This window comes from Cebus imitator, unplaced genomic scaffold (genome assembly GCF_001604975.1).
Source record: "Cebus imitator isolate Cc_AM_T3 unplaced genomic scaffold, Cebus_imitator-1.0 Scaffold8, whole genome shotgun sequence".
NCBI classification, from domain to species: domain Eukaryota; kingdom Metazoa; phylum Chordata; class Mammalia; order Primates; family Cebidae; genus Cebus; species Cebus imitator.
In genome coordinates, this window is record NW_016107323.1 from 7184903 (window position 1) to 7211739 (window position 26837).

Sequence of the window (26837 nt, forward strand, 5' to 3'; positions counted from 1 at the left end):
ATTTCGGCTCATGGCAACCTCCGCCTCCAGGATTCAAGTGATTCTTTTGCCTCAGCCTCCCGAGTAGCTGGGACCACAGGCGCATGCCACCACGCCCAGCTAATTTTTGTATTTTTAGTAGAGACGGGGTTTCACCATGTTGGCCAGGATGGTCTCGATCTCTTGACCTCATGATCCACCCACCTTGGCCTTCTAAAGTGCTGGGATTACAGGCGTGAGCCACCACACCCAGCCTCTTTTTTTAATAGAGATGTGGTCTCACTATGTTGCCCAGGCTGCTCTTGAACTCCTGGCCTCAAGCAATACTCCCACTTCAGCCTCCTAAACTGTTAGGATTACAGACATGAGCCTGCGCCTGGCTGTAATTACTATTACCAGTTTTTACAGAGAAAGGATCTGAGACACACAGAGGGTTTCGTTTTGTTTTGTTTTCTTTTTTTATGGCCTATGGCACCCAGTCACACAGAGGGTTTAAGCTGACTTGCCTGACATCCCATTGCTAGTAAGTAGTAGAACCAGGATTTGGATTTAGCAGTCTGGCTCTAGAGCCATCGATAATTTGCACATGACAGAAAGCTAGAAGAAATAGTCAACCTGAAACAGATGATGCAATTATAATTCAGAATCATCTTGGTAGATGGAGGCACTGTGCTTCAACAAAATGCCATTGATGGGATTATAATAAATATAATATGGTAGAATTCAAGTTTTGTCTGCCAATTCAATACATCATCTATTACTAATGCAGCTTTAAAAATTATTATACTATAGCAGCATAAATTAGTATACTACATAAAAATGCATAAACTGTTTTACTGCGTTAATAAAAAACAGTATCCTATTTATGGTCAAATTATGCCTGCAGTATTATTTTATATTTTTGGCTTCATGTTTTAAGAGACAGTCATGCTAGAGTCCCACATGAGGGTGACTAAGTGGTGACTAAAATGAATGAAAAGTCTGGAAACTTTCATATATGTAATTGATTATGTATTAACTGAAACAAAAGACTAGAGAAAGACACAGTGGGAATTGATTATGTATTAACTGAGGAACAAAGGACTGAAGAAAGACATAATAAATAAAGGATTATGGAAAAGATGGTGTTCAGAAAAAAAATTAACATGCAAGCCTGAGACAGCTGTCCCTAGAAAGGTCTGCTTGCCAAGTTGGCCCTTGGCTGGCATCTTGGGGAACTTGGTTCTTGGATATATTATTCCTGCCATTTGCGATAACAATGGCTTACCTTGCCTAAAGCATATGAAAAATGTGGTTTATGTTGAGCTCCTGCTTTCTTTCTTTCTGGAATTTTGGTACAGACTAGGCAGAATGTGCCTAGATGATCAGTAAAAACCCAGATGATCCTAGTAAAAACCCTGGGAACTAAGTCTGTAATGACCCTCCCTGATCATTTCATGCGTGTTGTTACAACTGATTGCTGGATTAATTGTGCCCTCTGTGACTGCACTGGGAGACAACTCTTAGAAGCTTGCACCTGATTTCCTCCAAATTTCACTCCATGTGCCTTTTACCTCTGCTAATTTTGCTTGGGTATTCAGTGTAATAAGTCATAGCCAAGAGTATGACTGTATGCTATGAGTCCTCCCAATGAATCACTGAATCTGGAGGTGGTCTTGGGGACCCCCGACACAGATGGATTACTGTTATTTTTGTTTGTTTATGAGAAAGCCAAATTAGGACCAAAGAATGATTAATAGAAAGAAATATTTGATTGACTTTAGGGAAAAATGTCTGCCAATTGAGCTTTCTTCAGTAATGGAGCAGGACACTTTGGTAAAGTAAAATATTTCACCATTTAAAATATTCTCACAGGCTGTATCAGGGACTTTTTTTTGAGACAGAGTCTTTCTCTGTCACTCAGGCTGGAATACACTGGCATGATAGCTCACTGCAACCTCCACCTCCCAGGTTCGAGCGATTCTCATACCTCAGCCTCCCAAGTAGCTAGGATTACAGGTGCCCACCACCACGCCCGGCTAGCTTTTGTATTTTTAATAGAGATGGGATTTCGCCATGTTAGCCAGGCTGGTATTGATCTCCTGACATCAAGCAATCTGCCTACCTCGGCCTCCCAAAGTGCTGGGATCACAGGCGTGAGCCACCTCACCTGGCCCAGATAAAGGACATTTTTGAAGTAATGTTTGCGTTAAGTAGAAGAACATTGGATCAATATTTTGGACTTTTTAATCTTAAAAAATCTGATTATGCAAGGCACAGTGGTTCATGCCTTTAATCTCAGCACTTTGAGAGACCAAGGCAGGAGGATTGCTTGAGCCCAGAAGTTCAAGACCAGCCTGGGCAATGTGGTGAAACCCAGTCTCTGCTAAAAATACAGAAACTTAGCTGGGCGTGGTGGTATGCACCTGTAGTCACAGCTACTCAGCAGCCTAAGGTGGGATAATCACCCGAGCCCAGGAAGTTGAGGCTGCAGTAAGCCATGATCATACCACTGCACCCCAGCCTGGGTGACAGAGTAAAACACCGTCTCAAAAAAAAAAAATAAAACTGATTATACAAGTAATACCTGGATACCTTCTCATAGTATGAAAACTAGGAAATAGACATGAAGCAAAAGTCCCCCTTGACTATGTCCTACCCCGAGTCTAGTCCTTCACTCTCTTGTCCAGAGATAAATCACTATTACCAGCTTTATATATCCTTCATTCTTTTCTCTGGAGATAAAGATAGATATAGATAATATTGTTTTGTGAGTTTTTAAAAATATGAGTGTATTATACGGTGTATATTGTATAACTTGCTAACATCTTGGATTTTTTTGTGTTGGTAAATGAAGAGACCCTTCTGTAGGGGTTAAGAGCATCAGCTCTGGAGCCAGAACACCTGTGTGGAGATCCCTGCTCTGCCATCTGTTAGCTGCTCAACTTTGCCATGTTACCTACCTCTTCTGTACCTCAGTTCCCTTCTGTATAAAGTGGGGATAATAATAGTACTCGCCTCATAGGGTGATCAAGAGCGCTAAGTGAGTTAATGTCAGTAGGTAATACCCAACAGTATCTGGCTTATAGGAAATAATAAATATTACCTATAGTTATAATAATTATTATCATGTACTTCTTTTAATTTAACTACTACATTGTATTCCACAGAATGGATATACATATTTTTTTTCTTTTTGAGACAGAGTCTCACTCTGTGGCCCAGGCTGGAGTGCAGTGGCAGGATCTCGGCTCACTGCAACCTCTGCCTCCTGGGTTCTCCCGCGATTCTCCCACCTCAGCCTCCCCAGTAGCTGGTACTACAAGTGTGCACCACCATGCCCAGCTAATTTTTTTGTGTTTTTAGAAGAGATAGGGTGTCTCTATGCTGGCCAGGCTGATCTTGAACTCCTGACCTCAGGTGATCTGCCCACTTCAGCCTCCCAAAGTGCTAGGATTACAGGCAGGAGCCATCATGCCCAGCCCTCATAGAACAGATATATTAAATTTATTCCAACCAAGAGTATACCCAGAGTACCTGCTTCCTCTGTTACTTAAAATTCTTCACTAGCACTTATCCTCTCAGTTTTTTAAATTTCATCATTCTGACAGTATTTTGTTTTAATATTCATTTTTCCTGATTACTAGTGAGACTGAGCATCTATCCTGATATATGCTTGGTCATTTATATTTCCTTTCTATGTCATTTACCTTACTTCTTTTTTTTTTTTTAATTTAATAAAGATAAAGTTTTGCCATGTTACCCAGGCTGATCTCAAACTCCTGGGCTCAATCTTCTACCTCAGCCTCCCAAAGTGCTGGGTTATAGACTTGAGCCACTGTGCCTGGCTAGCCTCTTTATTTTCTTTTTTCGTTTTTTTCTAATCCATTGGATGCTTGTTTTTTCTTATCAATTTGCCATATTTTTACATATATTTTAGATATTAACATGGGCAGTGTTTTCTTCTAGTTCGTCACTTACCTCTCTGTATATCATGTCTTTTGTCACATGGGACTCCCTTTTTTGTTCAAACAGATTTATTGAGATATAATTAACCTATAGTAAACTGCATGTGATTGAAGTGTACGCTTTGATAATATAGCCATGAAACTCTCACCACCATCAAGATAGTGAATTCGAGGCCAGATGCAGTGGCTCACACTTGTAATCCCAGCACTTGGGGAGGCCAGTGCAGGCGAATCACTTGAACTCAGGAGTTTGAGACCAGACTGGGCAACACAGAGAAACCCCACCTCTACCGAAAATACAAAAAATTAACCAGGCATGTTGGTGCGCACCGGTGGTCCTAGCTATTTGGGAGGCTGACGTGGGAGGATTGCTTGAACCTGGGAGGTGGAGATTGCAGTGAGCCAAGATTGTACCATTGGCACCCTAGCCTGGGTGACAGAGTGAGAACCCATCTCAAAAAAAAAAAAAAAAAAAGATAGTGAACATGTCTATAAACCCTGAAAGTTTTCTAATGCCCTTTTGTCATCCTTTTCTCCCATCCTTCCTGCTCCTCACCAAATCAACTACTGATCTGCATTTTCTAGAGTAGTACACAAATGGAATCACACAATGTATTTTATTTTTTGTCTGGCTTCTTTCACTCAGCATAATTATTTTGTTGTGTATATCAATGGTTCCTTCTTTTTTATTGCAAACAAATATTCCATCATATGTATATGTATGTGTGTGTATATATATATATATCTGTGTGTGTGTATATATATATATATATATCTCTGTGTGTGTGTGTGTGTGTGTGTGTGTGTGTGTATATATATGTGTATATATATATATATAAAATTAGCTTGTTTATCCATTTGCCTGCTAATGAACATTTGGGCTACTTCCATTTTTTGTCTATTACAAATAAAGTTCCTGTAAACATGTGTACAAGTGTTTGCATGAACATATATTTTGTTTTCTCTTGGGTATTTAGTAGTGGAATGGCTATCATATGCTAGGTATATATTTAACTTTTTGTTTGTAGTAAAATGTACACAGTGGCTCACACCTGTGATCCCAGCACTTTGGGAGCTGAGGTGAGTGGATCACTCGAGGTCAGAAGTTCAAGACCAGCCTGGCCAACATGGTGAAACCCCATCTCTACTAGAAAAAATACAAAAATTAGCCAGGCATTGGTGGTGCACACCTGTAGTCCTAGCTACTTGGGAGGCTGAGGCAGGAGAATCACTTGAACCCAAGGAGGCTGAGGTTGGAGTGAGCTGAGATTGCACCACTGCACTCCAGCCTGGGTGAAAGAGCAAGACCCTGTCTCAAAAAAAAAACAGGTACATATTGTAAAATATATAATTTAAGTCATTTATAAGTGTACAATTTAGTGGCAATAAGCACACCCACAATATTTTATAGTGTTCACCACTATTTCTGAAACTCAAAAAGAAATTCTACCCAATTAAATGATAACTTCCCATCTTCTCTTTCCCCAGCCCCTGGTAACCTTTATTCTACTTTCCATCTGTATGAATTTGAACATTCTAGATAACTCATGTAAAGTGGTATCGCACAATATTTATCCTTTTGTGGCTGGGAGGCAGAGGTTGCAGTGAGCTGAGACTCCATCTCAAAAAAAAAAAAAATTATCCTTTATGTCAGCTTATTTCACTTAGCACAATGTATACAGGGTTTATCCTTGTTGTAAACTATGTATCAGAATTCATCTCTTTTTATGGCTGAATCATATTCCACTGTATGTATATGTTCCTTTTGTTGAGCCATTCATCTGTTGATGGACGCTTGGGTTATTTCTGCATTATTTGTCAATAATGCTGCTCTGAACATTGATATGCAAGTTCTGTCTGAGTCCCTGTGTTCAGTTATGTGGATACCTAAGAGAAGAATTGTTGGGTCATATGGTAATTTCTATGTTCAACTTTTTGAAGAACTGCCATACCTTTTTCTACAGTGGCTGTATCATTTTACATTTTAACCAGCAATGCACAGGGTTTCAATTTCTCCACATTTTTGTCAGCATTTATTTTCCTTTTTATTATAGCCAGCCTAGTGGATGTAAAGTGGTATCCTTGTAGTTTTGATTTGATTTCCCAAATGACTAATGATGTTGAGCATCTTTTCATGTGCTTATTGACTATTTGTGTATCTCATTTGGAGAAATGTCTTTTCAAATTTTTTGCCTATTTTTAAGTTGGTTTTTTTTTTTTTCCTTTCTTTTGTTTGTTTGAGATAGAGTCGTGCTATATTGTCCAGGCTGGAGTGCTGCAGTGGCGTGATCTTGGCTCACTGCAACCTCTGCCTTTTGGGTTCAAGCAATTCTCATGCCTCAGCCCCCCAAATAGCTAGGATTATAGGCACCCCCCACCACACCCAGCTAATTTTCTTTTCGTATTTTTAGTAGAGACAGGGTTTCTCAGTGTTGGCCAGTCTGGTCTTGAACTCCTGACCTCAAATGATCTGCTCACCTCGGCCTCCCAAAGTGTTGGGATCATAGGTGTAAGCCATTGCGCCCAGCCTAAGTTTTTTTTTGTTCTTGTTGAGTAATTTCCATGTTTCTTTTAATTGTTCATATTTTTTATTCTATTAAGGATAGATCTTGGCCAGGTGTGGTGGCTCATGCCTGTAATCCCAGCACTTAGGGAGGCTGAGGCAGGCGGATCACGAGGTCAGGAGTTCAAGACCAGCCTGGCCTGGCCAACATAGTGAAACCCCATCTCTACTAAAAATACAAAAACAAATTAGCCGGGCATGGTGGCAGGCGCCTGTAGTCCCAGCTACTCGGGAGGCTGAGGCAGGAGAATTACTTGAACCCAGGAGGCAGAAGTTGTGGTGAGATGAGATCATGCCACTGCCCTCCAGCCTGGGCAACAAGAGTGAAACTCCATCTTAAAAAAAATAAAAAATAAAAATAAATTTAAAAAGGATAGATCTTTTGCATTCTATTAATGATAAGTTATTTAGTATAATCTTCCAGCTTCATTTACTTTCTTAGCTATTATCTTGCCATTATTGATCATTGTATTTCAATGAATAAATTTCTAATTTCCAAATGTAGCTTTAATAGTTTCTGGATATACTATGTTCTTACTTTTCTAAAAAATAATAATTAAATGTATTTTAACATATTCTAATGTAGCTCTGTTGGCTTTAATAATGGAAACAGTTTTAACAACAGTTATCTTTGAGTTTAAAATTCCTTCATGATGTTGATTCTCCTCAAATGTTTGTTGATTTGGGGTTGTGTGTACATTTTTTTTCTATTCCTTTTAAGGAATTTTGAGTGGGAGGGACATTCTGGAGTGTGTGTTCAGTCTACCATCAAGCTCAAAATTCTTATCAGTGGTTTCTACACATTATGAGAGGAGTACCTGGAGTCTGAAGAAGTGTCTTACTGGACAATTGAGAACTGTCATAGGTCCCTCTCTTAATTCACCCACATCAGTTCTGCTTTATCTGAATTATAAATTGGGGTTCCAAGTAATCATTTCAAAATTGTTTGAAAATAACATTCCATTTAAAAAAAGACTTGAAAGTCACTGAACTGAGCAATCAATCTAGAGTCCCAAGCACTAAAAACCCATAATTTCTGTATATTTGTTATGAGTCACTGCCCAAAAATGTGTGTGAATATGAATCTGTGTGTATGATTTTTCTGCATTTTATCACCTAAAAAGAGAAACCAGATTTTAATTTTTAAGTTGATTTGCTATTAGATTCTAGTTAGAATCCTCGTGGTTGTTTCATAGGATTTTTTATGTGTTAATTATTACTATTATTCCAAGTTATGATAGTTTCAAATATTGGGACAGGATTTTAATATTAAGTGACCTTATTGTTCCATATTTTGGAATGTTTTCAAAGTTTTTACGTAGAAATGTCTTACTTCAGTGTGAGAGGAGATAGAAAAACATAACATTATAGCATAATATAATAGTTAATAGTTATAATTGCGACTCCAGGTTGTCAGTAAAAGATAGTTGCAATCAGTATATTTTTTTGTTTGGTTTGGTTTAGAAACAGGGTCTTGCTCTGTCATCCAGGCTGGAATGCAGTGGAATGATCAGAGCTCACTGTAGCCTCGAACTCATTAGCTCAAGTGATTCTCCCATCTGTTCTCCTAAGTAGCTAGGACTACAGCATCTGCCACCATGGCCAATTAATTTTTAAATTTTTTTGTAGAAATGGGATCTTGAGGGTGGGCATGGTGGCTCAACCTGTAATTCCAGCACTTTGGGAGGCCAAGGCAGGTGAAACACTTGAGGCCAGGAGTTTGAGACCAGCCTGGCCAAAATGGCAAAACCCCATCTCTACTAAAATACCAAATGCTAGTCAGGGATGGTGGCACTCACCTGTAATTCCAGCTACTTGGGAGGCTGAGACAGGAGAATCTCTTGAACCTAGGAGGTGAAGGTTGTAGTGAGCCAAGATCATGCCATTGCACTCCAGCCTAGGCAACAGAGCAAGTGACATCCTCTCTCAAAACAATAACAACAAAAATAAATGAGGTCTTGTTATATTACCCAGGCTGGTCTTAAACTTCTGGCCTCAAGCAACCCTCCTGCCTTGGTTTCCTGAAGTTCTCTCCCTCTCTTTTTGAGACAGTCTTACTCTGTTGCCCAGGCTGGAATGCAGTGATGCAATCTCGGCTCACTGCAACTTCTACCTCCCAGGTTTAAGCAATTCTCCTGCCTCAGCCTCCCAAGTAGCTGGGACTAAAGGCACACGCCACCAAGCCCGGCTAAGTTTTGTATTTTTGGTAGAGATGGAGTTTTGCCATGTTGGCCAGGCTGGCCTCGATCTCCTGACCTCAGGTGATCTGCCTGCCTCAGCCTTCCATAGTGCTGGGATTACAGGCATGGGGCACAGTGCCCAGCCAGCAGGGAATAGCTTTTATTTACCATCATTTACTTAGTACCAGGTACTTGGTAAAGTACGGAAAATGAATTAAAGTTTGTTATCTAATGTAGTTCTATTTTTTTCCATCAGAAAAGTGGTAATATTAAAAATGTCCTGGCACTTCTTTGTAGGCCTCAGTTAATAAGAATTAATTATATGCAGCTCTTCATCCTAACCATAGCTACTATTTCATTATGAGAAACTTAAATTTGCCATTTAATCTGGTAGCCTCCTGCTACCTCTTTTGGTATAATTTTTTGCTGTTTCATAAGCAGCAATCTAAGCTTGAAGACTTTCTCTCTCTTACGGGAAGGACAAGGAATAGAACATGTGCCTCTTGTAGTAGTGCCAGTAGCTACTGATTTTACCATCTTAGTCACCTGATTTCTCTGAATCTCCGCTTTCATAATTTGAAAAAGCAAACAAAAAAATCAGTCCCAATGATACACAGTACTAGTACCCTTCCCAGAGCAGTCATTCAGATGAGTGCATGCCTTTAGGATCTGAATTTTTTTATAGCAACAAATGAACCTCTGGTTAAGGTTCCATTGGCACTTCATGCAATGAAAGATCACCCCTGGTTTATGGTGTACCTTAGTCCATTGTGTTTCTCCCCTGGCCATTACAAGAAGCTCAGCTGTTTTGCAGTTATAGCTACTTTTAAAATATGCTTGGTCAAGTAATATTTATAAGCAGCTTTAGAAAGGGCCAGCCAATTTATTCTACAGCTACCAACAGAAATCCTAGAGCTAAATTGGAAAGATTATGAAATCTTCTTTAAATACTTCAAAGAGAAGCACAGTGAAGATAGGGGAATCCTGGCAAGATGTGCTGCAGCTGTCAGGTCCTGAAAAATTAGGAATCAAATTTTGACACTTGTAATTGAATCATCCACCCATCTAAGTGAGCCCAGGCAAACCTGTGATATTTTTAGAAGCTTTCAAATCACATTGTACTCTTTAGAGTTCATAGCAGGACCTGAGGCCCCTAGAATTTCTCAGGAGATAGAACAAAACAGAATTAAATAAATTTGGCTCAATTCACTGTAATAGAAGTGTAGTGTATTATGCATGCAGTCTAGGTAATGCCACACTTTTAACCCCAAATTTTAAAACTTTTCATGGATTTTTTTTTTCTGAAGAATTAATGCTTGGACAGCAGTTGAAGCGCTCATTAGAGATAGTAACAGCTGTGTAGTGGTGATTTGATTTATAATAGAAGCACAGAGACCTTGGATGGTGTGATTAACTGTGTTCCACAGATGGATTTTCCTGTGTCACAAATTTCATGTAATACAGATTTTTACCGACATATATCATATTGGTTATTACAGACTTTCTTAAAAGAATGAGTAGTAAACTAGCCACTACCATGTGTAGATAATTACATTGCTTATGCTTGACTTGGTGAGATTTTCTAATTTACAGTTGGAAATGTTCCACTAACAGGTTAGAAAAGGTTAGAATATTATTTATGTGTATTTATATGGCACTAGTTATGATGGGTAATTTGTTATCTGTCCATTTAGCAGATAACAAAGGCTGCTTTGAAACATTTTCTCTTGCCTTAAAACAAAAGGCAACTCTGAGACCAGACTTCAGGGATTCCAGATAATTTATTGGAGCATGACACGATGGCCTTTTCAGGTTTTCTTCAAGTCTGAAGTTCTGTCTCTAGAGCACAAGACACTGACAAATGAGCAGAAAGACTATGGCCTTTGTGCATATTCATGCCACTCCTAAGCAGTTGGTGCTATCTCATCTCATGCCTAACTCCCTTGGGCCTATTCTTATAGTTTTCTATGCTTATAAATCATTTGATGAAATAACCGACAAAGATGTAATCAGAAAATGGAAAATAGCATGGATGTTGGACTAACAGGATTTGAGGACAAAAGTGTTCATTCTAATTATTTTTTCTAACTTACTGAACTTTGATAAGTAGTATTAATTTATCTATAGGTTTCCTAGTGCTTTTTTACTTTAAAAAATGGCTCTGGCCAGGTGCAGTGGCTTACACCTGTAATCCCAGCACTTTGGGAGGCTGAGGTGGGAGGATCACCTAAGGTCAGGCATTCTACACCAGCCCATTCAACATGGTGAAACCCCATCTCCACTAAAAATACAAAAATTAGCCTGGCATGGTGGTGTCCCAGTAATCCCAACTACTTAGGGAGGCTGAGGCCACAGAATCGCTTGAGCCTGGGAGGTGGAGGTTGCAGTGAGCCGAGATCGTGCAATTGCACTCCAGCCTGGGTGATGAGAGTAAGACTTCGTTTCCAAAAAAAAAAAAAAAAAAAAAGGCTCTATGGCTCTTAAACAATATAAAATATAAAGTACTTATTATAAGATAGTCTTGTCAAGTCTTCACAGCTAATTACTTTGAAATTATTTTCATGCCAGATATTGAGGGAGAAAATTTGCAGCAGGAGCAGCAATTCTTTTTTCACATAAATATCTAGAATGATGCCTAGAATCCAATAATTCTTTTGAGTTCCTGATAAGCTTGAAAAGCATTTACAAATGGTTATATTCTTAGAGAAATAAACTGCCTATCCATTACAAAAGCTAGCCCAGATTCTGATCATTACTCTTAAAGGTTGTAAAACATATTAAATAGACAAAAGGAAAAAGAACATCTGTCAATTTCCACTTTGATCACAGGGAGCCGAGTCTTTAAAACTGGTCCTGAAGCCAGAAGCTAGCACTATAAAACATTAGTCCATTACAAAAACCAAATGTACACAGAGATAAAGATTAGAGTTTCACACAATTGAGTACTGTCTCAGCACCTGCTAGCATAAACTGTAAAGTATTAATCTTATTTGATCTCAGCATCTAAAATGATGGCTGCTCTTTCATAGAAGACTAATTTAGATTACAAATGTATATAGGTACAAATGATTAGTAATAGCTGCTATAATGGGCTTTTCTGCCCAGTGGCAAGCTTTGTAGTTCACTTTACTGACAAACTGGTTTGAGTTACCTGTTATAATACACTATGGGAAGCTTTTTCTTAGTGTTCTAAGGATTTGTTGTTTACCTCCTATGCCTTTAAAAAATTATTTTTTTCCTTTATAGCTAAAAATGACTGACTGGGAGTTCTTTATAATATCTTACCCAGCTACTGCAAAGGCTGAGTGGATTCATATCTTAGCACAGCCACAATATTTGTGGCACGTGCATGTACCAGAGCATACCCCATTTAGGAAGCTCTGCTCTGGAGCATTGCTACTCAAAGTGTGGTCTGAAGACTAGTTTCAGTCCGCAAACTGTTAGTTTCTTCTAATCTGCAGCCATATAAATTGAGAGGAAACGTTTAGAAACCCTTATAGTCACTTGACAAACCTCAGTATTTTCATTATTTTACAAAAGTATCTAATGCACAAATATTTAGAAATTTTTTTAAAACCTGGTCCTTTATCCTTAACAGATAGTTTGAGAAATGCTGCTACTCATAGAAGTGGAGTTGGTGAGCCATAGAGTATGTACAATGTCTACTTCAGTAGACATGCCAAGTTGTTTTCCAGACTGTTCCTCTAAATTATATATCTCCCTCCTATTTCCTCCACATCATCACCAACACTTGGTATTGAAAGACTTTTTATTTTTGCCAATTGGGTAAGTATGAAAATAGTATCTCATTGTTGTTTTAATTTTTATTACTACCTTGATGTCTCACTAAGGTTGAGCATCTTTTAATTTTTTTGTTTGTTTGTTTTGAGATGGAGTTTCACTTTTGTTGCCCAGGCTGGAGTGCAATGGCACAATCTTGGCTCACTGCAACCTCTGCCTCCCAGGTTCAAGCAATTCTCCTGCCTCAGCCTCCCAAGTAGTTGGGATTACAGGTGCCCACCACTATGCCCAGCTAATTTTTTAAAATTTATTTTTAGTAGAGATGGGATTTCACCATGTTAGCCAGGCTGGTCTTGAACTTCTGACCTCAGGTGATCCACCCGCCTCAGCCTCCCAAAGTGCTGGGATTACAGGCAGGAGCCACTGCGCCAGCATAGATACAGGTTGGATCCTTTGTTGGTTTAATATGTTGCAATATGTCCTCCCAACTTGTGACTTATAGTTGTAATCTCTTAATACATATTTTGATGAACAAAAGTTCTTAATTTTAGTCCAGTTTATCGTCTGTTTTTCAGATTGTGCATTTTTTGTGTGTCTTAAGAAATTCTGTAGCTGGGTGCAGTGGCATGTGCCTGTAGTCCCAGATACTCAGGAGAATTACATGAACCCAGTAGTTCGAGTCGAGTCTGGGCAACATGATACCCTGTCTCTAAAGAAAAAGGAAAAAAAGAGAAATTGTTTCCTATCTTAAGATCATAATTATACTTTCCCATATTCTAAAAAATAGTTAATTTTTGTATTTCACATTTGAAAGTCTGTAGTCACTTGGAATTGATGTTTACGTTATGAAGTAAGGAGTCCATCAGCTGAAAAGTCCATTCTTTTTCCTTAGATCTGCAGGGATAACTATCAAAAACAGAGTTTTCTAGATGTGTGGCTTGTGCTTGCTCTCTTGTTCCTTTGGTTAGTTTGTTTATCTACGTGGCTGTACTTTACTCTCATAAAATCTCCAGCTTTATAGCAAATAGTGATAATCTGCTTAGTGCCATTCACCCTGTCCCCACCTTGTACTTCTTTAGGGAGTACGTTGGCTATTCTTGTCTTTTGCACTTGCGTATAAATCTTGGAATCAGTTTATCAAGTTCTGCTCAAAAACCTGTTGGAATTTTTTTTTTATCAGAATTGCGTTGAATTTGAATGTCAAATTATGTCAAATGTGGTCAATTTGAGAAGAACTGGCATGTGTATGTTATTGAATTCTCCAATCCATGAATATGATAGCTCTTCATTTGTCAGATGGTCTTTCAGGAAAGTTATGACTTTCTCTGTTTTATACAACTTTTGTTGGCTTTATTCTCAGGCTTACTTTTTTATATATAATTGTAAAATTAAATTTTTACCGTTGTTTGGCCGGACACAGTGGCTTGCACCTGTAATCCCGGCACTTTGGGAAGCTGAAGTGGATGGATCACCTGAGGTTGGGAGTTCGAGTCCAACCTAGCCAACATGGTGAAACCCTGTCTTTACTAAAAATATAAAAATTAGCTGGGCATGGTTAAACACAACTGTAATCCCAACTACTTGGGAGGCTGAGGCAGGAGAATTGCTTCAACTTATAGGGGTGGAGATTGTAGTGAACCGAGATTGCACCGCTGCACTCCAGCCTAGGCAAGAGAGCAAGACTGTCTCAAAAAAAACACAAACAAATAAAAACACTAACGTTTGCATATAGAAATGTGATTGATTTTTGCTATTGACTTTGTAATTAATAAACTTGCTAAATTCTCATACTATAATTTACCTTTAAATTTAAATTTTTTTCCATAAAGATTGTAGTATTAAACATAAATAATGAGAATTTTATTTCTTTCCAAGCCTTATAACTTTTATTTATTTTTCTTCCCCTACTACATTGGCTAGTTCTTCAGTACAAAAATGGATAGACGTGTACATATATATGTGTGTACATATATTTGCACTTACAATGGATCTGTAACTATTTCTGTATCTATCTGTGTACATTATTGTACAACTGTGGGTTCTAACTAATACCCTGCACCTTGGGGTTCTTTCTAGCTTTCTCCTTTGCTTGTTTTCAGATATCTTCTCTGGAATTGAGAAATTTGGCTCCCTTTTTCTATATTGCATTTATTTATTTGCTCAACCAATTAACTTGCTTGTTTGTTCAATTTAAACAATCGATCAACTACTCTGCCTTTTTTATCTACACACCAATTCTGTGTCCCTGTCCCACCAACCACATTTTCACCCTCTATGTCTGTGTTCTCCATGGCTCCTCACTCACCCCTCTGTGTCCTCAGCTGCCAGGCCTGCTAGCCCATGTTTCTGTGTGGTTCCTCAGCCACTGACCCCATCATTCCATGTCTTCGGCCATTCAGCCTATTGATCTGTACCTCCATTAAATTCCCTACTATTCTGTGTCCCCAGTCACCAGCCTCCTGGTCCATACTTCTAATACAGCTTCCCAAGCTCCCTCACTTCCCAGTATCCACAACCTCTGCACCCTGTAACCCGCCATGCCTCTATGCAGCTCCCAGCCTTACTGGCACCTCCATGAGGCTCTATCTACTGTCCACCTCCCCAGCCACCATTTTGACCCCTGTGAACCAGGAATGGAAGGGAAGAGGAGATCAGTTTTTATTCTTATTCTCATCTGAGTGTACAGCAGAGTTTACCAGAGGCTTCACAAGTGATGAGCTCATTGCTGTGCCAGCTAATGGAATGAGTACTTGTGTTTTATAAGTCTGAAGATTCAGCTTCAATATGCTCATCAGTTTTGGTTTTTGTATGATATTGAATATTTAGAAATAACCTAAAATCCAAATGATAATTAGAATAAACTATCAATGGAAGAAAAAACATTGATAACATGTTTTCTTTTTTCTAATTAATTCTGGAATAGTAGAGCCCTTAGAATGCTTTAATGGCCACCTATTGCTTAATTCTATGGAACGTAATTAATCTGACCCAGACTACTCTTACCTTATGTATTATATATAAAGAATGTCAAATAATAACCAATCAGCATAGAGCACGCTCAGTAATTTGTAGGTTTGTTCTTTCATCAAAAACATTTATAGCTTTCAGCTTTTAAAACTAGTTGAGCACAGCAAGATAGAGAAGGGGAAAATTGGCCTCTATATTACAGAGGATAACAGATGAACAGGGTTGATTTCATTTTGGGCACTTTGCCCAGGACACTTTTAATAGCATATATAGTCACTCTAGGAATTCTGAATCTGTGGTTATGTCAGGCTTACACATTTATTCCTAAAAAGAAAAATTTGCAGGTTATTAGACTCCAGGTATATTAGTATGATTTAAATTTTTATATTTATTTGTTTATTTTTGGAGACAGAGTTTCACTCTTGTTGCTCAGGCTGGAGTGCAATGGCACGATCTCAGCTCACTGTAACCTCCGCCTCCTGGGTTCAAGCTATTCTCCTGCCTCAGCCTCCCAAGTAGCAGGGATTACAGGCATGTGCCACCATGCCTGGCTAATTTTTTGTATTTTTAATAGAGTTGGGATTTCTCCATGTTGGTCAGACTGGTCTCGATCTCCCAACCTCAGATGATCCACCCACCTTGACCTCCCAAAGGGCTGGGATTACAGGCATGAGCCACCGCAACCAGCTTAAATTTTTAATTTTTAAAGAAGTTTCTGTAATGCAATCATTGAAAATTTGTGGTGGGAAGGATGCATTCCTCAGTATTAAAACTAACTTAATCATGTATAGAAAAATATTTTGAACTTTCTTCTTCCAAACCATAGTGTGTTCCTGAGTTCTTTCAAAATTTTGTTTGTTTGCTTTTTGTGAGGCAGAATCTCATTGTTGCCCAGGCTGGAGTGCAGTGGCACAATCTCTGCTCTCTGCAATCTCTGCCTCTTGGGTTCAAGTGATTCTTGTGCCTTAGCCTCCTGTGTAGCTGGAATTGCAGGCACGCACCACCATGCCTGGCTAATTTTTTGTATTTTTAGTAGAGATGGGATTTCACCATGTTGCCTAGGCTGGCCTCAAACTCCTGAGCTCAGGCAATCTGCCCCACCTCAACCTCTCAAAGTGCTAGGATTACAGGCATGAGCCACTAGTGGTGCCTAGCCAGTTCTTTCAAAGCTTAAGTCACATTTTAAAAGATGTCTAAACTAGGAATTGGAAGTTTATTTTTATGTGAATAATTTTTAATTTTAGTATTTTAAAGGAATTTTTGTATACTCAGGAATCAAGTGTTTTAGAGAAAAAATTTTAGAAATGCTATACTTTGTATTTTACTACTTTATAATTTAGAATTATTGATATTAGAATTTGCTTTAAAGTTGGAAGGAAAGGCTGGGCTCAGTGGCTCATGCCTGTAACCCTAGCACTTTGAGAGGCCAAGACAGGCGAATCACCTGAGGTCAGGAGTTCAAGACCAGCCTGGCCAATATGGTGAAACCCTGTCTCTACTAAAAATACAAAAATTAGCTGGGCATGGTGGCACGTGCCTGTAATCCCAGCTGCTCAGGATGCTGAGGCAGGAGAATTGCTGGAACCTGGGAGGCAGTGGGTGCAGTGAGCCAAGATTACGTTGCTGCACTCCAGCCTGGGTGACAGAGGGAGACTATCTCAAAGAAAACTTTTAAAATGGAAGGGCAGGGCACGGTGGCTTACGCTGTAATCCTAGTACTTTGGGAGCCTGAGGCAGGTGGATCACAAGATCAGGGGTTCAAACCAGCCTGGCCGACATGGTGAAACCCCATCTCTACTAAAAATACAAAAATTAGCCAGGTGTGGTGGCTCATGCCTGTAATCCCAGCTACTCAGGAGGCTGAGGCAGGAGAATCGTTTGAACCCAGGAGGTGGAGGTTGCAGTGAGCCTAGATTGCACCACTGCACTCCAGCCTGGGTGACAGAACGAGACTCCATCTCAAAAGAAAAAAAATTGGAAGGAAAAATTCCAATATGGGCCCAGCACAGTGGCTCATGCCTGTAATCCCTGCACTTTGGAAGGCCAAGGTGGGTGGATCACCTGAGGTTAGGAGTTCGAGACCAGCCTGGCCAACATGGTGAAACCGCATCTCTACTAAAAATACAAAAATTAGCCTGAAGTGGTGGCAGGTACCTATAAACCCAGCTACTTGAGAGGCTGAGGCAGGAGAATCTCTTGAACCCAGGAGGCAGAGGTTGCAGTGAGTGGAGATTGCACCACTGCACTCCAGCCTTTGTGACAAGGGCAAGACTCCATCTAAAAAAAAAAAAAGAAAAGAAAAGAAAAGCTGAGCAGGGTGGCATGTGCCAGTAGTCCCAGCTACTCAGGAGGCTGAGGCTAGAGGATCACTTGAGTCCACGAGTTCTGGGCTGTAGTACGCTATGTTGATGGGGTGTTGGTTCTAAGTTCAGCATCAATATGATGACCTCCCAGGAGTGGAGGACCACCAGGTTGCCTAAGGAGGGGTGAACCAGCCCAGGTCGGAAATGGAGCAGGTCAGAACTTCCATGCTGATCAGTAGTGGGATCGTGCCTGTGAATAGCCACTGCACTCCAGCCTAGGTGACATAGCAAGACCCTGTCTCTAAAAAAAAAAAAAAAAAGGAAAAAAGAAAAGAAGAATACCAATATAATAGAGCTTGTGTTGGATTAGCGGCTTTGAGTGAATTTTTCCTTTTTTCTGTTTTCCAAAATTTCAGCAATATGTTCATTACTTTTATTACTTATAAAATTATTATTAACTATCCCCCAAAATTAGCATTAAGATGCACTGGGCATTAAAAAGGCTAAGATTCTTAAAGAATTATCTCACATTAGGTAATATGGAAACTTCCCTTTGTTGTGGAGTGATATGTTTAAATATGGTAGGCCAAGTTCTTACTATAGACATTTTCTTTGCAATGTATCTAATAAAAGATTATTAGAGCAGAGAAAATTATTTTATGTTTTTGATAAAGGGTCTCACTTTGTCACCCAGGCCAGAGTAAAGTGGTGTGATTATAGCTCACCGCAGCCTTGACCTCCTGGGCTCCTCCCACCTCAGCCTCTCAAGTAGCTGGGACCACAGGCACAGGCCACCACATCCTGCTAATTTTCTGATTTTTTTGTAGAGATGTAGTCTCGCCATGTTGCCTAGGCTGATCTTGAATTCCTAGACTCAAGCAGTCCCCCACCTCGGCCTCCCAAAGTGCTGGGATTATAGGCATGAGCTACCTTGCCCAGTCAGAATTTTTTATATAGTACAAAAATCTGATAATTACTAGTACTCTTAATCTATAAGAGGAAGTGATTTTTTTTTTAAGTATTATGTTCTGTTTCAGAAATAGAAATTTCTGACATTTGCTTCTGGAGTTTGTTTCTCACATTGAGGAATACTGTACAGTCATGCATTGCTTAATGACAAGGATGCATTTAGAGAAATGCATTGTTAGGCAGTTTTGCTGTTGTGTGAACATGATACAGCCTACCACACAACTAGGCTGTGTGCCATAGCCTATTGCTCCTAGGCTACAAACCTGTGCAGCATGTTACTATACTAAATACTGTAGGCAACTGAAACAGAGTGGTAGGTATTTGTGTATCTAAACGTATCTAAAACTAGAAAAGGTACAGTAAAAGTATGGTGTTAACAGGCTGGGCACAGTGGCTGACGCCTGTAATCCCAGCACTTTGGAAAGCAGAGGCGGGTGGATCACTTGAGGCCAAGAGTTCAAGACCAGCCAGGCCAACATGGTGAAACCCCGTCTCTACTAAAATTACAAAAAATTAGTCAGACATGGTGGCAGGTGTCTGTAATCCCAGATACTCAGGAAGTTGAGATAGGAGAACTGTGTGAACCTGGGAGGTGGAGATTGCGGTGAGCCAAGATCATACCATTGCACTTCAGCCTCGGCAACAGAGTGAGACTCTGTCTCAAAAAATATATATACATGGTATTGTAATCTTATAAGACCGCCATCGGATATGCAGTCCATCATTGACCAAAACATTGTTATACAGCACATGATTATACTTTCACCTTGAGTCTGCACCACAGGACCTTTGCACATGCCATTCCCTCCTCCTAGAATGCACACACCTACCTCTTCGGTCTTGGCTTATATATACCTTATTCCAAGAAGCTTGCCATATCTCACCTCTTCTACTTCCCAACCCCTGCATTTCTGTCTTCGTCCTTACCCAGGTTAAACTCCTGTTACTTAATTGCAGGGCCTATTCAGTTCTTGTAGTGTTTGCCATCATTTTAAACTTCAGTTCAATATTTGTTTTCCCTACTACTCCTTAAGCTTGATGAGGGCAGGACCTGTGAGTGTCTTGTTCTAAGCAACTCTATACATTGTATCCTCTGTGTCTGACACAGTGCCTAAAACATAATTGATAACAAATAATACTTACCAAATTAATTCCTTTATTTGTTTGTTTGTTTATTGAGACTGAGTCTCGCTCTGTTGTCCAGGCTGGAGTGCAGTGGTATGATCTCAGCCCACTGTAACCTCTGCCTCTGGATTCAAGCGATTCTCCTGCCTCAGCCTCCTGAGTAGCTGGGAGTACAGGTGAGCACTATCATACTTGGCTAATTTTTGTATTGTTAGTAGAGACAGGGTTTCACCATGTTGGCCAGGCTGGTTTCGAACTCCTGACCTCAAGTGATCCAACCGCCTGGGTCTTCCAAAGTGCAGGGATTATAGGCATGAGCCACCACATCCAGCCTTGAATTCCTTTAAATATTATTCTTACTTTGTTTGCTCCTCCAAACTCTAGTTGGTATTACTTAATAATGGGGTCTTTCCATTGGAGTTATAACTTTTTTTCATTATTAGTATAATTTTGATATCATGAGTAGATAAATAGATAAATTAAATAACTGAGTTTTCACTAACTTGGGATGTTCTTAGCTTTTTAACATTTGGGATGGGTACCATTTCAGTGTCTCAGATGCTTGATAGCAATATATAGTCACAGTACATTTCTTAAGTGATAAATAGTAGCTGCAAACATTGATGGTTCTGTTTGGCTGTATTAATCCCAGCAGTTCAATGGACTGCTACCAAAATAGTACAGTACATGAGATATGTCACGATAAAACTACAACCAGAATTGTGGTCATTATTTCCTACTTTTTCTTCTTCTTTTTAAACCTTTTTAATTTTATAAGGTTGTGTTTCTATTTTCCTAATCCTTATTTGTAAAGTCTAAAATGAATAGCTTTTATATAAGGATTTAGAATATTTAAGGCTAGGCACAGTGACTCATGCCTGTAATCCTAGCACTTTGGGAGGGCAAGGAGGGTGGATCACTTGAGCCCAGGAGTTCAAAACCAGCCTGGGAAACATAGTGAAACTCTATCTTTACAAAAATGCAAAAATTAGCCTGGTACCACCTGTGGTCTTCCTACTCAGGAGGCTGAGGCAAGAGAATTGCTTGAGCCCAGGAGGTTAGGACTGCAATGAGCCACGATTGCACCACTGCACTCCAGCCTGCGCAACAGAGCAAGACCCTATCTCTCTCTCTCTCGCTCACTCTCTCTCTCTCCCTCTCTCTCTCTATATATATACATATTTTATATGTATACATATACTTATACACAATATATACACATATAGGTACATATAAGATATATATAATATATACATATATTTAGATGTGTCAAAAAATTAAAAACAAAATATTTTAATTCAGCTATTAGTCTTTCCAAGTTTCTAATAAAACTAAGTTACTATATGCGTGTGACACATGTTGTGAAGTAGAGGAGACAATTTTTATACATTGAGTTTATACAGATATATTTAGCTACTACTTTTCTACTCATTAGATTACATATTGTATTTTTTTTTACAGTTCAAACGATATGTCAATAAACTTCGAAGCAAGAGTACAGTTTTCAAAAAGAAGCATCAGATAATAGCTGAACTTAAAGCTGAATTTGGTCTTTTGCAGAGGACTGAAGAACTTCTTAAGCAACGTCATGAAAATATTCAACAACAACTGGTAATACAGTATTATCTTGGGCTGCTATAAATACAAATGCTAGGAGGTTTATGGGTTACAGCTTTATACTGAGATCATTGTTTTTACTGGAGAAATCATAAAAGTATTACTTTTCTCTGATTAATTACAGAGATGTCATATAAGTTGATTCATTTATTTTTAATGTAGCAGTAAGCACTGGCTTTTTTGTGTGTGCGAACTTTAGGGTTATTAATAGAAGTTGAATTCCAAGTAGGTTTTTTTCGTTTGGTTAGTTAATGTGAGTGACTGTAAAATATTTTTTTATCATGGCCTGCTAGGCAGAAATTTCTAAGCAGCCACTTCCAAGAAGCTTTGGAAAGAAATATCCAGGGAATTGCTATGTGGATGCCGGCCTCCAGGCTTATTTCTTATGTTTGTGCCTTGGTTGTCTGAAAAGAGTTAAACTCAAAGTAGTCCAACAGCAAAATTGTTCTTATTGTGGATGCCAGTTCCTCAGGGTTTTCTTCATTTGGCTTTTTTTTTTCTTTCACGAATGGGGAAACTATTTCATCTGGGTGCTGGTTTACCAGCTAGCAATAATCTGATAGAGATAAATGAAATGTCAGCCAGCTGTGTTTTCTTTTAGCTGGCAATATGAACTGCCTCATGTTGTCTCATGCTGGTGAATATTATTTGCTTTTAGGGAACTTAAGATTGAAAATTTATTGTGTATCAACGTAGATTCTAACAGCACTAACTTTAAAACTGATAATAGTAACTGCATTATTTTTTACTTCAAAATATTTTCTAATTTCCATTGTGATTTGTTTGACCTTCTGGCTTAAAAGCAAACATTTGAAGGATTTTCTTATTAATTTCTAGGTTGTTTCCATTGTGACCAGAGAGCACACACTGATTTCAGTCCTGTGAAATTTGTAGTCTTGCATTATGGCCCAGTGTTTTGGTAATTGTTTCATGTGCAACGAAAAGAATGTATATTCTGCAGTTGTTGTGAATAGCATTTTATGTATGTCAATTCAGTCAGTGTGTTAGCTATGATATACATATCTTCCATCTCCCTGTTGATTTTTTGTCTGCCTATTCCATCAGTTACTGAAAGAAGTGTGTTAAAAATCTCTAACTATAATTATTGCTTTGCTGCTTTTTTTAGTTCTATCAGTTTTTGCTTTATATTTTTTCTTAAGTTGGGTCCCTAGAAGCAGAGCTCAAGAAGGGAATTCTTTGTGCTAGTGATTTATTGAGGGAGTACCCTCAGAAGGAGGGCCATAAGGGAAGCAGATGAGGCAGCAGAAAAAAGCCAAGCAATAAAGGACATGGTCTCAACTGGAGTTGGCTTCATTCTGATCCCATGATCACCTTTGGAACAAATTGCACCACAGAGTTGATTCCACCTTGATGCAAGGGGGATGGCCTTTTTACCCCATGGCAGTCAGTCATTTGGCTGTGGTCGAATGTAACCTTTTAGGTGAGACAGCTCCCATTTGGCTGAAGGCATTCTGGAGAAGGGGGTAACTATGAGCTATATAGCAGTCAACACTCATAACAGTTTGCAAATGAGGTCTGAGTGGGGCACCAGCAACATCTACTACAGTTCACCCCTTGAACTAGTAGGTTCTACTTATTTGCCATGTTAAATTTACTCTACCCAGCTATAGCTTCTATAGGATTCTGGTTGGTCACAATTTCTAGGAAAACTTATAGGAGAAAGATTAGTGTGACAAATGGAAACTCTCATTTCCACATTTGGTTCCAAGGACATAACTGATACTCAACATCTCCTTCCTTTACTATCCATTCTAGAGTTCCCTCACCTCAGCTAGCACCTCCTCTGGCTTAAATGACTTAATTGGTGGGATGCCCCGGTTCCCCATCCTTGAAAAGTGTGAGACTCCAGTAATCATTCCCTTACCAGGCCATGGCTGCTGTGCTTGCCCATTTATAGTTAAAACTGGGCATGGGAGTGCCAAGATATGCCCTAATGGATTATCTGAGTCCCAAATGTGTTTCTTTCTATCTCTATTATATAGCAGCATCTGTATAGCCTTATGATGTCTTGCTTTCTTTGCCTGCTGGTCTATTGACATGAGGAGCCCAAGTGACCAAATGGTAGTCAGAACATTAAGTGTCAAGGGCTTCTTAATGTGCCTTCTGATGGAAGCGTGACCACCTGGCAACTAGAGCATCTGTACCCACAGAGCCTAAAGTTGTCTGGAAGGGAAGCATAATTCCCTAAAATGGATCATTGGGGATCATGGTTAGTGGTGACACTTATACTTTCATCTCATGGTTCTGAGACCTATACTTTCTATTGAGAACATAGCACCATATCATGGGCATTGGTTTAAGGTGTACAGCGTGTCCTAATGGTAGAACTCATTTTCACAGGCCATCAATTCCAAGCTGGGACCTTGCCTTCAAGACACTGTTCCACTATTCTGTTAGGCCATCAGCTTTCCAGATAGTATAGTATGTGATAAAATTACTGAATTATATGATCATATGAACACCATCATATTTCCTTTGCTGTAAAGTGTGTCCCTTGGTTTGAGGTGATATTATGTGAGATATCACATCAGTAGACTGAATGCTCTAAGCTTGTGGATAGTAATGCTGACTGAAGTACAATGGGCAAGAAAGGCAAACCTATACCTAGAATATGGATCAGTCCTATTAAGGATGAAATCTCACCCTTTTAAAGGCAGAAAGGGTCTGGTGTTATTAAATTGCCACAAAATAGGGGGTTGGTTTCCTCAAGGGATGATTCCATACCCAGAGCTCAGGATTGGTGTCTGTTGCTGGCAGGTCAGACTTTCGATGTTGGCAGTAGCTAGATGAGCATTGGTGAGAGAGAGCCCATGCTATTTGGCTCATATGTAACCTCCATCTCTACCAACAAAGCCATTCTGTTTATGAGTCCATTTCTAAGCACTGTGTGGGACAGTGACAGAGGCTGGCTGACATCTGCTGGCCAAATCATCCTTTCCACTTGGTTGTTTAGTGCCTCTTCTGCAGTGGACATTCTCTGGTTTCCATGTAATGAAAAGATCTTTATACTTAGTGCCTACTCCCATAGGTTCATCCATATGCCTCTTCCCTAGACCTCCTTGTCCTTGCAGTCTTGCATCTTCCATCCTCTTAACTGACAAGCTGAGCCATTTGCCACTGCCCAGAGGACACAGGATAATCTGAAGATTCAAGGTTCTCCAGTGGGTCTATACAGATACCCCCATCCCAGACTCAGCACCCTTTTTCTTTTCTGTCAGGGCCCTGACCTTGGCATAGAATATTTGCCTAGACTAAGAATTCAACTTTCTCTGGAGTTTTGCCAATCTTTAAGTCCTGCACCTGGTTTTCAGCTCCCTCTGCCCTGTTGCCATGGGAAATGAAGATTCCTTTAAAGCCCTTAAGGAGATTCTAGAACTTGATCACTTTGCTTTTAATTACAAATTAATAGATTTGAGCCTGTTATTTTATCTCTTCAACCATCAGAGAAGGTTAGTGATAGCCACCCCAATTCCATAGTCCTTATAGTTACTGTTTCTCCTCAAATGTCAAAAACATTACACCATCTAGTGCATCTTTGTATCAGTTCAGATCCTCCAAGAAGCAGACACCGAGATGGGATTACACATACAAGAGATTTATTGAAGGAGACACTTGTGAAGGATAAAGGGAAGGGAGCAGGAGGAGCAGGGAAAGCCTTCAGGCTCTGATTCAAGTCTGACACCTGTGAAGAGAGAGGGCAAAGGAGGAAGATTGGGTAGAAAGAGCCTCAGACTTCAACACAACTCTGAGCAAGTTTTGGTCATGTTGAAAGGGAGTTCCTGAGCCAGTCACCTATTAGAGGAGTCCCTTGTCAGGCAGGACTGGGCTAACACTAATACGGCTAATATTAGTACTAATAATACTAATACTGTGCTCAGTCATTGGCTGAGAGCAGCTCCAGGGAAGCATAGCTTTGGTACAAACGTGAGATGGACCCAGAGGGGCAGCAGCTATGGATGTCAATCAGCTCTGTTCCTCTCAGCCGATTCTCTTGAAAGCAATCTGAGCCATACATTTTTTTGGCCACTACAATCCCCGTCCACCTGTATTCTTCTTCCCCAGTTCACCACAAGTGAAAGGCTTTGTAATTGCATTGCTGCAACATGCCTGGGACTATCAGTACTCTACCTGCCAACAGTGATAGAGTCCTTAGTTCCATTCAGCCAGTGAGTGATAGCACTCCAGTGCTTATGCCAAAGATTATGATATACACCCTTGACTGATTACAGTCTTCACTAAATTTTTACTTTTGCTGTGTCCTGGGCAATGCAAGAACCTAAAACACTTTAATTTTGTTTACCTCCTTCCCATATTAAGTGTTATTGTTGATAATACTTTTTTAATTCTAAATACAATTTTCTTGAGAAGGGGTATTGTTCTGTTGCCCAGGCTGGAGTGTATTGGTGCAGTCACAGCTCACTGCAGCCTCAATCTCCTGGGCTCAAATGATCCTCCCACCTCAGCCTCCCAAGTACCTGGGACTACAGGTGTGCACTACCACACCCGGCTAATTTTTGTGTGTGTATTTTTTTTTTTTTTTTTAGAGATGGAGTCTCACTGTATTGTCCAGGCTGGCCTCAAACTCAGGGACTCAGGCAATCCATCTACCTTGGCCTCCTTAAGTGCTAGGTGTGAGCCACTGTGCCTGGGCCTAGATATAATTTAAATACTGCATGATTTTATATTCAGTATTATTCTAGATTATCTACATGTTTACTCTTTTCATTGTTCTTCTTTCCTTCCTTCATCATCATTCTTCTATTGGTTTCTGTCTAATTAGCTCACCTTAAATATTTCATTTAGTTCAGGTCTGCGGAAATCTTCTCAGTTTTTGTTTTTCTTAAGACACCTGTATTCTACCTTCATTTTGAAGCACATTTTTACTGAATGTTGACTTTTTGGTTGGCAGCTATTTTCTTTCAGCACTTTAAAGATTTAATTCCCATTGTCAGCTGGCTTCCATTATTTATTTTGTAACATCAACTGTATACATCTTGGTTTTGTTCTTTGTTTTCTGTTTAAGGTAGTGTGTTATTCTCCAGTTGTTTTTAAGATCTCTCTGTGTTTGGTTGTTCAGTGGTTTTACTATGACTTTTCTAGGTATTATTTTATTTTTTATTCACCTGGCTTAGGGTCTGTAAAGCTTCTTGAATATGTGGCTTGATGTCTTTGTTTTTGAAAAGTTCTCAGCCAATATTTATTTATTTATTTATGTCTTTCTTTCCTTCCTTCCTTCCTTCTTTCTTTCTTTTTTATTTTTAAAGACAGGATCTCACTCTGTTTCCCAGGCTAGAGTCCAGTAGTGTAATCTCAGCTCACTGCAGCCTCGACTTCCCAGGCTCAGGTGACTCTGCCACCTCAGCCTCCTAAGCAGCTGGGACTACAGGCCTGAACTACCAAGCCCAGATTTTTTTTTTTTTTTTTT

At 39.5% G+C, this 26837-nt stretch overlaps 1 protein-coding gene across 3 annotated transcripts in view; it reads left to right on the forward strand.

Moving 5' to 3' along the window:
• The window catches only part of IFT81 (intraflagellar transport 81), a 107550-nt gene that overhangs the window by 49351 nt on the left and 31362 nt on the right, over positions 1-26837 (forward strand). For all 3 annotated transcript variants that reach the window (XM_017541885.2, XM_017541882.2, XM_037743328.1), the window contains one exon: positions 21236-21385. In XM_017541885.2, coding sequence (XP_017397374.1) covers positions 21236-21385 — 150 coding nt within the window. The remainder of the gene's footprint in view (positions 1-21235; positions 21386-26837) is intronic.